Source organism: Thamnophis sirtalis, unplaced genomic scaffold (genome assembly GCF_051295495.1).
Source record: "Thamnophis sirtalis isolate CommonGarterSnake01/CBP01778 unplaced genomic scaffold, rThaSir2_p1.2 scaffold_2, whole genome shotgun sequence".
Taxonomy (NCBI): Eukaryota; Metazoa; Chordata; class Lepidosauria; order Squamata; family Natricidae; genus Thamnophis; species Thamnophis sirtalis.
In genome coordinates, this window is record NW_028261382.1 from 48,788,509 (window position 1) to 48,805,158 (window position 16,650).

Below are 16,650 nucleotides of genomic sequence, written 5' to 3' on the forward strand. Positions count from 1 at the left end.
GGAACAGTGTTCCATGCGCCTTCGGTGTTGAGTCATGCCGGCCACAGGACTACGGAGACGTCTTCAGACAGCGCTGACTCTTCGGCTTTGAAAGGGAGATGAGCACCACCCCCTAGAGTCGGGAACGACGAGCACATATGTGCAAGGGGAACCTTTACCTTAGCACAGTGTTTCTCAACCTTGTCAACTTGAAGATGTCTGGACTTCAACTCCTAGAATTCCCCAGCCAGCGAATGCTGGCTGGGGAATTCTGGGAGTTGAAGTCCAGACATCTTCAAGTTGACAAGGTTGAGAAACACTGCCTTAGCACCATGGTGGAGACCTTCTGCCTCTTTGGAAGTGTAGGAGACTTCTAACCTGCACATCCATTTTTCATTGTGACACGAGTCACAGCAGTGAATCACTTAACAGCCACGGCTGTCCATAACTGACCAGAGAGTGTGCATGCTTTGTAAGGCCACTCATGCATTTAGCTGGGAGTCTTACACAAAGCCTGAAATCAAAGAGGAAATGATATCTTTTTTTAAAATTTTATTTATATGTTTTCTCTTTGTATACAGTAAGTGTTTAGTGAACAGCGTAGTGAGTCCCCGGCTAGATTATCCAAAACATTTAAAAACGTGTCTGCTAAGTGAGGGAAATGTAACCAAACTCCGGGTACATATTACCACTTGTGGTGCACATGTCCAAAAGCAAAAAAAATAAATGAAAATGCATATGTGGTTAGAAAAAATGTTACAGCAGCATATAGATTATAAGTAAAGGTAAAGGTTCCCCTGGCACATATGTGCTAGTCGTTCCCGACTCTAGGGGGCGGTGCTCATCTCCGTTTCAAAGCCAAAGAGCCAGCGCTGTCCGAAGACGTCTCCGTGGTCATGTGGCCGGCATGACTCAACGCCCCTGAAGGCGCACGAAACGCTGTTCCCTTCCCACCAAAGGTGGTTCCTATTTTCCTACTTGCATTTTTTACCTGTTTTCGAACTGCTCGGTTGGCAGAAGCTGGGACAAGTCACGGGAGCTCACTCCATTACACTGAGCTAGGGATTCAAACTGCCAAACTTCCAACCTTTCTGATGGACAAGCTCAGCGTCTTAGCCACTCAGCCACCGCGTCCCTCATATAGATTATAAACCAGAATTATTTTTGTAAGGCGTATTACCGGAGAACTATGATAAAGGGAATGTGTGTTTAATATTACATGCTTTAACAGCAACAACAATTGTATTTGCGCAAGCACCGGAAAAAACAAGGAAACGCCCCTCCAGATGAAGAAATAAATTTAAAAAATACTAAGACTGCAGAACTGGACAGATTTAACATTGAAGGTAAAAAAGAAAAAGGCACAGAATATTTTTGAATTTTGGATTTGTTTTCTCCATGGTTGGGTAAGAGAGGTAGAAACGAGGAGTTTAATATTGTCACGGAATGATAATACCTTGAATAAAGGTGGAAGAAAACTTCCTCCACAGCCTGACTCTCCGTAACGAGGTCCGTGGCGCAGGGAGTCTCCTGCTTTACCCAATAATGGAAACTTGACCTGCATTTGTATGTCCCTCAAGGTGACCCACGCTTATATTGGGAGGCCTTTCCAAATATTTGGCCTGGGAGGACCGGCCAAAGCAACCATCACAAAACGGGGCAGAGAAATTTCCCTGCCACTTCCCCGTTGCGTAACGCTTCGCTTTTTTGTCCAGTCACCTCTGACGTAGGCCTGGGAAGGATGGGTGGTTCCAGGGGCCTTTATAGGGGAGGAATCCCAGGGCCAGCCATACCTGCACTCGAGAGAGAGAGACCGACAACTGCCATCCGAAGCGGGAGGATTGGTTGCGTTCCACACACAACGGCATGGAGGAGTGGAAGATTCACCGAGGTGAGACCCAACAGAGGAGTGAAAATGGAAATTCAGCATTGCTTTTTAAACTTGGGAGCGCGCTACTTCTTATATGAACTAAAATTTAGCTGGCTGATTTGTGGTTTCATAGTGTCGACCCACCCATGGTGGTTTGTTAAACAATGGCTTATCCGCTAATGACCCCAGCCAACAGTACTAGATTCAAGACATTGCAGCTAAACAAACTACCGTATTTTTCAGAGTATAAGATGCTCTGAAGTATAAGAGCCAAGGTGGCGCAGTGGTTAAATGCAGCACTGCAAGCTACTGCTAGATCAGCAGTTCAGTGGTTCAAATCCCACCGGCTCAGGGTTGACTCAGCCTTCCATCCTTCCGAGGTGGGTAAAATGAGGACCCAGATTGTTGGGGGCAATATGCTGACTCTGTAAACCGCTTAGAGAGGGCTGAAAGCCCTATGAAGCGGTATATAAGTCTACTGCTATTGCTACTGCTATTGCTATAAGACGCACCTAGCTTTTGGGGAGGAAAACAGGGGGGGGGGAAATCTGCTTCTGCCTCCCAGCAATTTGCCTCCTTGCAGCAAACAGCACAGACGATATACACTTTGTAGTGTTACATTTCAGACTATACTTGTACAGATGCTGTTAAAATTGATGTGGCTTTCTGGAAGTAGAGTCATTCTCTGCTATTTGAAAGAAGATACAATAGCACTGGGCCTCTCTTCAGATCGAGGATTTATTTTAAAAAGCTGCTTCATTTTGTTAAGCTGTTTAGAACAATAATAAAGCAGTCTTTAAAAAAATAAGTAATAATTTCAACATTCTATAGGCATTTATAGTTATTGACTTACCTCCTTGCAGTAAACAGCAAACAGCCTGATTAGCACAAGAAGAAGAAAAAAACCCTGCCTCCCAGCTATTTGCCTGGGGAGCAAGCAGCAGGTTTCAATTTCAGTTTTAGCAGGGGGGCTCCCAATCATCAGCTGTTTCAGGCTGCAGGGATTGCCATAGCCCAGTGGTTCCCAAACTTGGCAACTTTTAAGACTTGTGGACTTCAACTCCCAGAATTCTCCAGCCAGCAGAGGTGTTGGGTCTCCTGCTTGAGCAGAGGGTTGGACTAGAAGACCTCCAAGGTCCCTTCCAGCTCTGTTCTGATTAATTGATTGAAATGGTGTTGGGTCTCCTGCTTGAGCAGAGGGTTGGACTAGAAGACCTCCAAGGTCCCTTCCAGCTCTGTTCTGATTAATTGATTGAAATGGTGTAGGGTCTCCTGCTTGAGCAGGGGGCTGGACTAGAAGACCTCCAAGGTCCCTTCCAGCTCTATTCTGATTGATTGATTGGGACTGGGTGTATGAATTGCCTTCTATCATCGCAGAGTGATTCGAGAAACAAGGCATTATCCAGTAGTCCTCGACTTAAACAACAGTTTGTTTAATGACCATTCAAAGATACAATGGCACTGAAAAAACTGACTTATGACCGCTTTTCACATTATGACCGTTGCAGCATCCCCATGGTCACGTGATCAAAATTCAAGAGGCTTGGCAACTGACTCGTATTTATGACGGTCGCAGCGTCCTGGGGTCACGTGATCCTCGTTTGCCACCTTTGGAACAAGCCAAGTCCCTGGGCTAAGCCAGATTCATTTAACAACCGGGTGACACATTTAACGACTGCTGTGATTCACTTAAGAACCGTTGGCATGGCAGGCTGTAAAACGGGACAAAGTTCACGTAAGAAATGCCTCGCTTAGCCACAGAAATGTTGGGCACTGTTGTAAGTCAAGGACTACCTGCATGCCGTCCTATTTAGGCACGCTTTTGAGGTCGTGTGCATGCACGGAAGGCACAAGGGCGAGCAAAGTGTATGCGTAGAAGGCCGGGCGCATGCACGAACCGGGCGCGGGCGCAGGGAGGTCGAACCAGTAGTAACAAAATGTGGAACCCACCACTAATACTTGTGTAACAGAATGCTATTCCAAAGTGCAAACCGGTGTTGTGTAATGTATGACAATCGTAGCCAGGGGTGTGAAGTTTCCGCTGTTCGCCCATGAGGCCAATGTTGAGAAAAGACAGGAGACAAATTTTCTCGGGATGGAGCGACCCAGATGAGAGCCTGAGAGCCCCTTTTATTGAGACAGGACAAAGGCAGGAGGAGCAATAGCATGTGATAAAAAACAGCCTGTAAAAGTACAATTTCTAATCTACTGCTTCAGGAAAGTTCTTTCTATATATGGTCAAATCCTGGACGTCAATGGTAGGGCACATCTCAGAATGTTATGTTATTCACTATCAGGATGTTATGGCTTTCTCGGAGCCAGTTGTCTCCTGTGTGATTCAGCGTGACCCTGCAGGCCCTAGTATGAACTAGGCCATGGAGGACACACACCTGCACAAAGAACTATATTACAACACAGGGGCACTTGCACACACCCAGGGATCAAAACAGGAGAACCGTGTTGTGAAAAGCGTCTTTTGTGCAATAGTCCTGGATCCCAAAGGGGGATTAAAAATTCCCAATGCAAGGAAGGAAGGAAGGAAGGAAGGAAGGAAGGAAGGAAGGAAGGAAGGAAGGAAGGAAGGGGAGGAGGAGGAGATCCATTCTGGTTGTCCTTTGTTAGCTCCCTGCGAGACTTTGCATGCTCCCTTTGTGATTAATTTCTAAAAAAAGAAGGCAAACAGGTCTCCAATTACAAGCCCAGTTGCACACGAGAGAACATCATGCGGATGTGAAACCTATTCTCCATGCTTAGTTGGTTCGAAGATGGGTTTAAATGGGAAGGCGAATTCTTTGGCCAGCTGGGAAGCGGGAATACACAGGCGCTCCGACTTTCTCGCTGCAGCCCAGCGTTGTCAAACACAACTGCCATTGATCCAGACTCGGTTTTTTTCCTTCTGCAGATTGAGACGGTGCGCGGCTATTTAACGGAGACCAAGACATTAAACGGCTGCAGAACAGTTCTCCGTGGCTGGAAAAATCTCCACCGAAGAGACTTCGGGATCTGCGCTCAGAAGGGAAAATGGATCGGCTGAAGATGCATCGGACGAAAGAACTGGAATTTGGGGGTGTATTTGGTAAGGAAGGGGACAGAGAGCATTGGCTTCCTCCCAACAGAGAATGCTGTCAAATCACCATCAGACAGCTGAGCATTATTTCCTGGGGAGGAGGGATGACTTCATGTCCTGTGTCTTAAATGTACAGGTCAGAGGTTTTACCTGAATTAGAAAAGGGAGGAAAATTACTAAAAATGTTTTCAGTTGGAGAGAGCATGTAGCACACTGCCAGAACACACACAATGCATTTCTCTTGATTACAATCCCTCCTGATTTTGTGGCCCAGAGGTGGGAGCTCTCGCCTCACATTCAGGAGGTTGTGAGTTCAATCCTAGGTAGAGGCAGATGTAGGGTCTCCTGCTTGGGCAGGGGGTTGGACTAGATGACCTGCAAGGTCCCTTCCAACTCTGCTAATTTGTGTGATGCCTGGGCCACTTTATACTGCACTGGTGAGATCCGAGTTCAAATCCTGCCTCCAGTTTTGGTCTCCATGGTGTAAAAAAAGATGTTGAGATTGTAGAAAGAGTGCAGAGAAGAGCAACCAGGATGATGAGCAGACAGGAGGCTCAAACATATGAAGAATGGGTGCAGGAACCGGGCCTGGCTAGTCTAATGAAGAGAAGGACTAGGGGAGATATGAGAGCATCTTCCAATATTTGAGGGGCTGCCACAGAGAGGAGTTAGGGGGTCAAGCTATTCTCCAAAGCACCCAAACACAGGATGAGAAACAATGGATAGAAACTAATTAAGGAGAGAAGCAACCTAGAATTAAGGAGAAACTTCCTAACAGTGAGGACAATTAACCAGTGGAACAGCTTGCCACCAGAAGTTGTGGGGGCTCCATCACGGGATGTTTTTAAGAAGAGACTAGACAGGGATTTGTCCAAAATAGCATAGGGTCTCCTGCTTGAGCTGGGGGTTGGACTAGATGACCTCCAAGGTCCCTTCCAGCTCTGTTCTGATTAATTGATTGAAATGGTGTAGGGTCTCCTGCTTGAGCAGAGGGTTAGACTAGAAGACCTCCAAGGTCCCTTCCAGCTCTGTTCTGATTAATTGATTGAAATGGTGTAGGGTCTCCTGCTTGAGCAGAGGGTCAGACTAGAAGACCTCCAAGGTCCCTTCCAGCTCTGTTCTGATTAATTGATTGAAATGGTGTAGGGTCTCCTGCTTGAGCAGAGGGTTGGACTAGAAGACCTCCAAGGTCCCTTCCAGCTCTGTTCTGATTAATTGATTGAAATGGTGTAGGGTCTCCTGCTTGAGCAGGGGGCTGGACTAGAAGACCTTCAAGGTCCCTTCCAGCTTTGTTCTGATTAATTGATTGAAATGGTGTTGGGTCTCCTGCTTGAGCAGAGGGTTAGACTAGAAGACCTCCAAGGTCCCTTCCAGCTCTGTTCTGATTAATTGATTGAAATGGTGTAGGGTCTCCTGCTTGAGCAGAGGGTCAGACTAGAAGACCTCCAAGGTCCCTTCCAGCTCTGTTCTGATTAATTGATTGAAATGGTGTAGGGTCTCCTGCTTGAGCAGAGGGTTGGACTAGAAGACCTCCAAGGTCCCTTCCAGCTCTGTTCTGATTAATTGATTGAAATGGTGTAGGGTCTCCTGCTTGAGCAGAGGGTTGGACTAGAAGACCTCCAAGGTCCCTTCCAGCTCTGTTCTGATTAATTGATTGAAATGGTGTAGGGTCCCCTGCTTGAGCAGAGGGTTGGACTAGAAGACCTCCAAGGTCCCTTCCAGCTCTGTTCTGATTAATTGATTGAAATTGTGTAGGGTCCCCTGCTTGAGCAGGGGGCTGGACTAGAAGACCTCCAAGGTCCCTTCCAGCTCTGTTCTGATTAATTGATTGAAATTGTGTAGGGTCCCCTGCTTGAGCAGAGGGTTGGACTAGAAGACCTCCAAGGTCCCTTCCAGCTCTATTCTGATTAATTGATTGAAATGGTGTAGGGTCTCCTGCTTGAGCAGAGGGTTGGACTAGAAGACCTCCAAGGTCCCTTCCAGCTCTGTTCTGATTAATTGATTGAAATGGTGTAGGGTCCCCTGCTTGAGCAGAGGGTTGGACTAGAAGACCTCCAAGGTCCCTTCCAGCTCTGTTCTGATTAATTGATTGAAATTGTGTAGGGTCCCCTGCTTGAGCAGGGGGCTGGACTAGAAGACCTCCAAGGTCCCTTCCAGCTCTGTTCTGATTAATTGATTGAAATTGTGTAGGGTCCCCTGCTTGAGCAGAGGGTTGGACTAGAAGACCTCCAAGGTCCCTTCCAGCTCTATTCTGATTAATTGATTGAAATGTTGTAGGGTCTCCTGCTTGAGCAGGGGGCTGGACTAGAAGACCTCCAAGGTCCCTTCCAGCTCTATTCTGATTGATTGATTGGGACTGGGTGTATGAATTGCCTTCTATCATCGCAGAGTGATTCGAGAAACAAGGCATTATCCAGTAGTCCTTGACTTAAACAACAGTTTGTTTAATGAGCATTCAAAGATACAATGGCACTGAAAAAACTGACTTATGACCGCTTTTCACATTATGACCGTTGCAGCATCCCCATGGTCACGTGATCAAAATTCAAGACGCTTGGCAACTGACTCGTATTTATGACGGTCGCAGCATCCTGGGGTCACGTGATCCTCGTTTGCCACCTTTGGAACAAGCCAAGTCCCTGGGCTAAGCCAGATTCATTTAACAACCGGGTGACACATTTGACGACTGCCGTGATTCACTTAAGAACCGTTGGCATGGCAGGCTGTAAAACGGGACAAAGTTCACGTAAGAAATGCCTCGCTTAGCCACAGAAATTTTGGGCACTGTTGTAAGTCAAGGACTACCTGCATGCCGTCCTATTTAAGCACGCTTTTGAGGACGTGTGCATGCACGGAAGGCACAAGGGCGAGCAAAGTGTATGCGTAGAAGGCCGGGCGCATGCACGAACCGGGCGCGGGCGCGGGGAGGTCGAACCAGTAGTAACAAAATGTGGAACCCATCACTAATACTTGTGTAACAGAATGCTATTCCAAAGTGCAAACCGGTGTTGTGTAATGTATGACAATCGTAGCCAGGGGTGTGAAGTTTCCGCTGTTCGCCCATGAGGCCAATGTTGAGAAAAGACAGGAGACAAATTTTCTCGGGATGGAGCGACCCAGATGAGAGCCTGAGAGCCCCTTTTATTGAGACAGGACAAAGGCAGGAGGAGCAATAGCATGTGATAAAAAACAGCCTGTAAAAGTACAATTTCTAATCTACTGCTTCAGGAAAGTTCTTTCTATATATGGTCAAATCCTGGACGTCAATGGTAGGGCACATCTCAGAATGTTATGTTATTCACTATCAGGATGTTATGGCTTTCTCGGAGCCAGTTGTCTCCTGTGTGATTCAGCGTGACCCTGCAGGCCCTAGTATGAACTAGGCCATGGAGGACACACACCTGCACAAAGAACTATATTACAACACAGGGGCACTTGCACACACCCAGGGATCAAAACAGGAGAACCGTGTTGTGAAAAGCGTCTTTTGTGCAATAGTCCTGGATCCCAAAGGGGGATTAAAAATTCCCAATGCAAGGAAGGAAGGAAGGAAGGAAGGAAGGAAGGAAGGAAGGAAGGAAGGAAGGAAGGAAGGAAGGAAGGAAGGAAGGAAGGAAGGGGAGGAGGAGGAGATCCATTCTGGTTGTCCTTTGTTAGCTCCCTGCGAGACTTTGCATGCTCCCTTTGTGATTAATTTCTAAAAAAAGAAGGCAAACAGGTCTCCAATTACAAGCCCAGTTGCACACGAGAGAACATCATGCGGATGTGAAACCTATTCTCCATGCTTAGTTGGTTCGAAGATGGGTTTAAATGGGAAGGCGAATTCTTTGGCCAGCTGGGAAGCGGGAATACACAGGCGCTCCGACTTTCTCGCTGCAGCCCAGCGTTGTCAAACACAACTGCCATTGATCCAGACTCGGTTTTTTTCCTTCTGCAGATTGAGACGGTGCACGGCTATTTAACGGAGACCAAGACATTAAACGGCTGCAGAACAGTTCTCCGTGGCTGGAAAAATCTCCACCGAAGAGACTTCGGGATCTGCGCTCAGAAGGGAAAACGGATCGGCTGAAGATGCATCGGACGAAAGAACTGGAATTTGGGGGTGTATTTGGTAAGGAAGGGGACAGAGAGCATTGGCTTCCTCCCAACAGAGAATGCTGTCAAATCACCATCAGACAGCTGAGCATTATTTCCTGGGGAGGAGGGATGACTTCATGTCCTGTGTCTTAAATGTACAGGTCAGAGGTTTTACCTGAATTAGAAAAGGGAGGAAAATTACTAAAAATGTTTTCAGTTGGAGAGAGCATGTAGCACACTGCCAGAACACACACAATGCATTTCTCTTGATTACAATCCCTCCTGATTTTGTGGCCCAGAGGTGGGAGCTCTCGCCTCACATTCAGGAGGTTGTGAGTTCAATCCTAGGTAGAGGCAGATGTAGGGTCTCCTGCTTGGGCAGGGGGTTGGACTAGATGACCTGCAAGGTCCCTTCCAACTCTGCTAATTTGTGTGATGCCTGGGCCACTTTATACTGCACTGGTGAGATCCGAGTTCAAATCCTGCCTCCAGTTTTGGTCTCCATGGTGTAAAAAAAGATGTTGAGATTGTAGAAAGAGTGCAGAGAAGAGCAACCAGGATGATGAGCAGACAGGAGGCTCAAACATATGAAGAATGGGTGCAGGAACCGGGCCTGGCTAGTCTAATGAAGAGAAGGACTAGGGGAGATATGAGAGCATCTTCCAATATTTGAGGGGCTGCCACAGAGAGGAGTTAGGGGGTCAAGCTATTCTCCAAAGCACCCAAACACAGGATGAGAAACAATGGATAGAAACTAATTAAGGAGAGAAGCAACCTAGAATTAAGGAGAAACTTCCTAACAGTGAGGACAATTAACCAGTGGAACAGCTTGCCACCAGAAGTTGTGGGGGCTCCATCACGGGATGTTTTTAAGAAGAGACTAGACAGGGATTTGTCCAAAATAGCATAGGGTCTCCTGCTTGAGCTGGGGGTTGGACTAGATGACCTATAAGGTCCTTTCCAACTCTGTTATTCTGTATGTGCACAATAACATTGAACCACAAATGACACATTAAATTGCATAAAAATTAAGCCAGTTTAATGCTAACAAAGTCTGTGTGAAAGCCAAGTTTTAGCTGACTTGGTTTGCAAACATAAACTCTCACCCAAAACGGAGCGAATTTATTTCTCCCGGACCTGCTTTGCAGTCAAGGGTGATAACAGTAACTTAAACCAAGCCATTTATTGTCAAGTTTAATAAGGTGTCCTGCCACGGGCAGAAGGTTGGACTAGAAGACCTCTGAGGTCCCTTCTAGCCTTAAAATTCTATTATTCTAACACATTAGACCAGTGTTTCTCAACCTTGGCCACTTGAAGAATTCTGGGAGTTGAAGTCCACACATCTTAAAGCAGCCTTGTTGAGAGACACTGTGTTGGACTAGAATAGAATATAGGAATAGAATAGAGGGATAGGATTAAACATTTGTAGGTTAGAATAGAATATAAATAGAATAGAGGAATAGAATAGAGGAATAAGATTAAAAATGAGTAGAGTAGAATAGATTAGAATATAAATAGAATATAGGAATAGAATAGAATGGAAATAGAATATAGGAATAGAATAGAATATAGGAATAGAGTTGAATAAAATGGAAATAGAATATCGGAATAGAATAGAATATAGGAGTAGGATAGAATAGGATTAAAATGAGTAGAGTAGAATAGAATAGAATAGAAATAGAATATAGGATAGAATATAGGAATAGAATAAAATAGAATAAATAGAATAAAATGGAAATAGAATATAGAAATAGAATAGAATATAGGAATAGATTAGGATTAAAAATGAGTAGAGTAGAATAGAATAGAATATAAATAGAATATAGGAATAGAATAGATTATAGGACTAGAATAGATAGGATTAAAAATGAGTAGAGTAGAATATATTACAATAGAATATAAATAGATTATAGGAATAGAATAAAATAGAATATAGGAATAGAATAAAATGGAAATAGAATATAGAAATAGAATAGAATAAAAGGAAATATAGAAATAGAATAGAATAGAGGAATAGAATAGGATTAAAAATGAGTAGAGTAGAATAGAATAGAATATAAATAGAATATAGGAATAGAATAGATTATAGGACTAGAATAGATAGGATGAAAAATGAGTAGAGTAGAATAGATTACAATAGAATATAAATAGAATATAGGAATAGAATAAAATAGAATATAGAAGGAATGTCTTTGGTGCATATGTTCTCTGTGTACATAAAGTAAAATAAAATAGAATACGTAATTCTATTTTATTTTTACATTAATCCATGTAGCTTACATTATATTTTTACATTAATCCATGTAGTTGAGTTGCATGGCCTACCAACAAACCATGCGATCCATTGCGAAGGCTCCAGCTGACCAATGGATTCCTAGGAACATCAATTTTATAGTAGCCATAAGGCTGGGACGTGAATAAAATCTCTTCCTTCCTTCCTTTCTTTCATTCCAGTCTCCATCCTCGCAATAGTCTTTGTCTTGGCAGCCCCGAGTTCAGCCACCAACGTGTTCTTCCGCTGCTCCACGACCCAAATCAACAACCTCCTGGTGGCCAACTGCCAAGGCCAAAGCCTCAGGGCCATTCCCCAGGTGGACGTGTCCACTCAAGTCTTCCTGTTGAATTTTAACCTCTTCACTACCTTCCAGGCGTCTTCGTTCCCGCAGTTGAGCGCCCTCCAGATGCTGTCGTTGGGTAAACAACTGGGGGACCCTCTCTATGTTGGGGAGAAGGCCTTTGAGAACGTGTCCAACATCACCTTCCTAGACTTGGGGGGCAACAGGAACCTCTCACTGCACCCCAAAGCATTCCAGGGTTTGACCAAACTCAAGGTGTTACACTTAGACACAAGTGGTTTCGACAACGCAATCCTGGAGAAGGGCTATTTCCAAGACCTTTTGTCGTTGGAAACCTTGGATCTTAGAGGGAACCGTCTTCGTCGGTTGAGTCCAGATCCCACCTTCCAAGGACTGAAAAAACTAAGTGTCCTCCAGCTGAAACTCAACCAAATCGGGGCCATTTGTGGAGACGACCTCCAATATCTCCGAGGGCGCCATTTGACCTTCCTCGACCTGTCCTCCAATCGACTGTCCAGCGGCTGTCCTTCTTGCGCCAACCCGTTTCGCGACATCACCCTGGGCATCTTGGACATCTCTTCCAACCCGTGGGACGTGGCCCGCGTCGAAGCGTTCCTCCAGAGACTGAACGGCACCAGGATCCAGAACCTCAAGGTGCAACACTCAGGGGCCATCGGCAGCGGGTTCGGCTTCAAGAACTTGAAGGACATTTCCCACACCACGTTCTCGGGGCTGCGTCACAGCCGCATTGGGACTTTCGACATGTCCCACGGTTTCCTCAACACCCTGAACGCCTCCGTCTTCTCCAGCTTGCCGGATCTCAACACCTTGCTCTTAAGATCCAACCAGATTAACAAGATTCAAAAGGGGGCGTTTTCAGGGTTAAGCAAGCTCCAAGTTCTGGATCTGTCCCACAATCTTCTCGGGGAGCTGTACACGGAAGCACTGGAGGATTTGAAGGCCTCTCCTCTGCAACGTCTGATCCTGAAGTCCAACCACATCGGGATTGTTCAGCATAAGGCCCTGACGGATCTCAAATCTTTGCAGTTCCTCGACTTGCAAGACAACGCTCTTGACCGAATTCCCGGAGGGAATCTCCCTTCCTTGTTACGTCTTCATTTGGGGCAAAACAGGATCCAAGACACCTGGGGCATCGAAACACTTGGCCCACACTTGGTCCATCTTGATCTCTCCTCCAACCGTCTGAAGGACCTGGGGAACGTCTGGCATCACCTGGCAGAGATCCCCCTCCTGAAGTTTCTGAATCTCTCCGGCAACCACCTGGCGAGGTGTTCGCAAGTTGAGAAGTCTCCGAGGCAACTCACGCAACTGGACCTTTCCCGCAACGACCTGGGAAACATCTGGGCCACCCAGAGATGCACGGACCTCTTTCAGCCTCTGGAGAAACTCCGGGCATTGAATCTCAGCTCCAATCACCTCCGAGACTTGCCTGGGAACCTTTTCCAGAGTTTGGCGTCTTTAGAAATCCTGGATCTCGGGGAAAACAGGTTGCACAAACTTCCCGAACAGATCTTCCATAGTTTGGAATCCCTGCGGGCTCTCCGTGTCCGTGGAAATCCGCTGATGACCCTCTCGTCTTCCTCCTTTCAACCAATGGGGCAGCTGCGATTCCTGGATTTGAGGGAGCTGTCCTTAGTTTGCAGTTGTGACCTCAAGCATTTCAACAACTGGCTGCAGAACCACACCGCCATCGTGAAGGCATCTCAGCTTCCCCTGACTTGCCTTCAGGCCAGCTCTAATTTCCAGAGGCAGCCCTTGCCTCAGTTCCTGCGCAAGTGTGTCTCTTAAGGCCAGCGGTCACCAACCGGTGGTCCATGAGAAAATTTTGGTGGTCCGCAGAAAAATTATTTGCCTTTTTTATATTGCACTAAATTCCGGGGTCCTCAAAACCACGGTCCCTGAGCTGCATACATACATACAATGAACGCTTGTGTTGCTATGGAGGGTCTCCCCCTTCAGAGTCTTTTGGGGCGGGTTGGAGGGGGGCAGAAATTCCGACTTGGGGTCTGCTTCAGCCTCCTGGTGAGGGACGAGGAGGCCACTGATGGCAAAGAGCCGGAGGGCCTCGTTCCAGTGGGACTGCATCATTGTCTGGAACTGGCTGACCATCTCAGCCCGCTGAGCGTCCAGGCACCAGTACCTGGCCTTGCACTCCTGCAGGCCTTCCCTCTGCTTGATAAAGCCTATGCTGGTAGTCCTCAGTGAGGTGCTTCTGCTGAGCCTCCTTTCTCCTGGCGGCTGCTTAGCTCCAGCAACTGCTTCCTTTTGGGGCCCTAAGGAGCCTGGGTGGGCAGGCGAGGAGTGGCTGGCAAGGCGCCCCTTGATATGAGTGACATCGAGTTGGCCACACCCACCCAGTCACATGACCTAGCCACGCCCAGCCAGCCATTACGCAGATATTAGTGGTCCGCAGGACTTAAAATGATCCATTTAGTGGTCCCTGAGGTCTTATCTTAGATCAGACACATTTCCACTTTGTGTGCAACAGGTTTTGGAGGGAGTTTGAACAAAACGTCTACAATGTCCCATCTTCCTGGGATGACAACTCCCAGAATTCCCAGCCAGCACCAAATTAGGAGGCCGGCAGGGCTTTTCTCTCTCCTGAAAATCCAGCAGTGAGAACAACTTGGCTGGAAAACAGGAACTACAGCCACAATACAAATTGTCCTCAACATGATGTTTGAGCCCCCAAATGTCACTAAACGAGATAGTCATTCAGTGAATTTTGGCCCATTTTGCCACCTTTCTTGCCAGTTAAGTGAATCGTTGCAGTTGCTGTGTTAATAACACCGTTAAGTGAACCTGGTTTTTCCCATGGATTTTGTCAGGTGGTCGCAAGAGAGGATCACGTAACTCCGGGACATTGTGACGGTCATAAACAGAAACCAGTTGCGAAGTCTGAATTTGGATGTGACTGTGGGGATGCGGCAATGGTTGTTAAGTGTGAAAAATGGTCATGGGTCACTTTTCTTTCAGCGCCACTGTAACTTTGAAGTCACTAAATGAACTGTTGTGAGTCGAGAACTACTGTACAGTACAAAATATGTGTAAACTATCGCGCTGGGGAAATGTTCTTGCAATGTAATAATGCAGGGCAATGTGGAAAAAAGAATCAGAGGTGGAGTCATAATTTGTCTACGTTGCAACTGCCTGAGCTGAGCTTTGTACATTTGTAAATAAACCAGGACTTCAGAAAACAACATTCAGCCTAATAACTTCTTACAAAGGAAATAAAACCACGTTTAAGAGGATTCCTCAGATAAGAGGTGGATGGGTTTCACAGGGGTGGATCTTGAGAATCTGCAAGAGGGAAGCCTTTGGCTCCCCAAAACGCAAGAGCAGATCACTCTCATTTTGATCCCTCTCCTGCATCTGGAATCACCTGGAAGGAGCCTCATCCAGAGGCCCTTCGATGGAGGGAAGCAACCGGGGGGGTGGTGTAATTCTGTCAATCAAATCCTTCAGTGGGTTAGTGGCTACACATAGACTTGGAACCAGATAGATTAGATAGATAGATAGATAGATAGATAGATAGATAGATAGATAGATAGATAGATAGATAGATGATAGATAGATAGATAGATAGATAGATAGATAGATAGATAGATAGATAGATAGATAGATGATAGATAGAAGATAGATAGAGATAGATAAATAAATAAATAGAGATAGAGATAGAGATAGAGATAGAGATAGAGATGGATGGATGGATGGATGGATGGATGGAAGAGAGATAGATGATAGATAGATGATAGATTGATAGATGGATGGATAGATAGATAGATAGATAGATAGATAGATAGATAGATAGATTGATTGATTGTATACTAATATATAACCAACATTGTATTGTATGATTAAATGTTTACATCAATTCGTCTTGCCATCAACTCCCAAAAACAATTATTGGCTCTTCTGCTCTCCCTACACCGTATTTGTACCTTATCCATCATTTTCTTCTCCCTCTTTCCTCTCCCTTCTTACCTTTCTTCCCTCTGCCACCCTTCCCTTCTCTACTTCCCCTTCCTCTCTCCTTCTCCTCTCCCCCCTTTCCACTCCTCCTTTCTCTCTTCCTCTCCCCCCCCCCTTGCCCTCTCTTCTTCCCTTACCTCTCTCCTCCACACTCTTCATCTCATTTACTTGGTGTATTTCAGCCTCTGAGCGAGCTCCATTTTATGTTGATGGTATTTATAATTCCTTTTCAATATGCATATTTAATTTTAACGTATATCTTCCTCCTCCTTTTTTAAAAAGAGAGAAAAAGTATACTTATATAGTAATCGTATTTATAAACCACCACCCCCAGGCTATTTTTGGCTGAGATATAGACCTGGTTACAATTCCCAGCTATTCTCAATTATATTTATATAATTATGCATCCTTACAGGCCCCAAATTTGTGATTCTGTCTTTATAATCTCAATAATTTCCCATTGTAAATATACATCATGTTCCCTTTCTATTTTTCCATATCTTCGCTTAGGTTACTCTTAGTTGTCTTTAAATAACAATCCTTACTGTACAATGTTCATTACAATTCCCTTAATCTACTATATAGAATAAGAACCAGAGATATATTTGTTGGGCATTATAACCAGAAAAATATGATAAAAAAGACTAGATATCTGGTTTTAAATATACTACACGCAACCAGAATTGTATTTGCACAGCAATGGAAAAAACGATGAGATTCCGCCAGATGAGAAGGTAATTAAGAAAATATGAGAATGCACAGAAATGGATAGATTAATACTCACTATTAAAAATAAAGAAACATCTGAATATTTTTTGATATGGGATATATTTTATCAACGGCTAAACAATAGAAACAGAAGTCAGAAAGGAGAAGATATAAAAAGAGGAATTGATATTAATAATAAGGGAATAAGGGTGGCTCAGTGGCTAAGACGCTGAGCTTGTTGATCAGAAAGGTCAGCAGTTCAGCGGTTCAAATCCCTAGCGCCGCATAATGAGGTGAGTTCCCGTGACTTGTCCCAGCTTCTGCCAACCTAGCAGTTCGAAAACACGTAAAATATGCAAGTAGAAAAATAGGAACCACCT

The 16,650-nt window shown here is 45.3% G+C and overlaps 1 protein-coding gene across 3 annotated transcripts; it reads left to right on the forward strand.

The window, feature by feature from the left end:
• Positions 1–1,053: 1,053 nt before the first annotated feature.
• On the forward strand, positions 1,054–13,443 carry LOC148048774 (toll-like receptor 5). 3 transcript variants are annotated; one of them, XM_087705374.1, is made up of 2 exons: positions 1,054–1,870; positions 11,448–13,443. In XM_087705374.1, exons 1-2 carry the CDS (start codon positions 1,846–1,848, stop codon positions 13,376–13,378), a joined length of 1,956 nt encoding a protein of 651 aa, XP_087561500.1. In that variant the 5' UTR covers positions 1,054–1,845; the 3' UTR covers positions 13,379–13,443. The 3 variants fall into 3 exon arrangements, with proteins under 3 accessions (XP_087561500.1, XP_087561498.1, XP_087561499.1); XM_087705372.1 differs by lacking the exon at positions 1,054–1,870 and adding an exon at positions 4,448–4,925; XM_087705373.1 differs by lacking the exon at positions 1,054–1,870 and adding an exon at positions 8,897–9,027.
• Positions 13,444–16,650: the final 3,207 nt, after the last annotated feature.

Bases quoted from the DNA above. Each gene is read 5' to 3' on its own strand.
- LOC148048774 (XM_087705372.1), top strand. From the start codon at position 4,871: ATGGATCGGCTGAAGATGCATCGGACGAAAGAACTGGAATTTGGGGGT. The intron at 4,926-11,447 runs GTAAGGAAGGGG...CTTTCATTCCAG, and splicing joins GGAATTTGGGGGTGTATTTG to TCTCCATCCTCGCAATAGTC.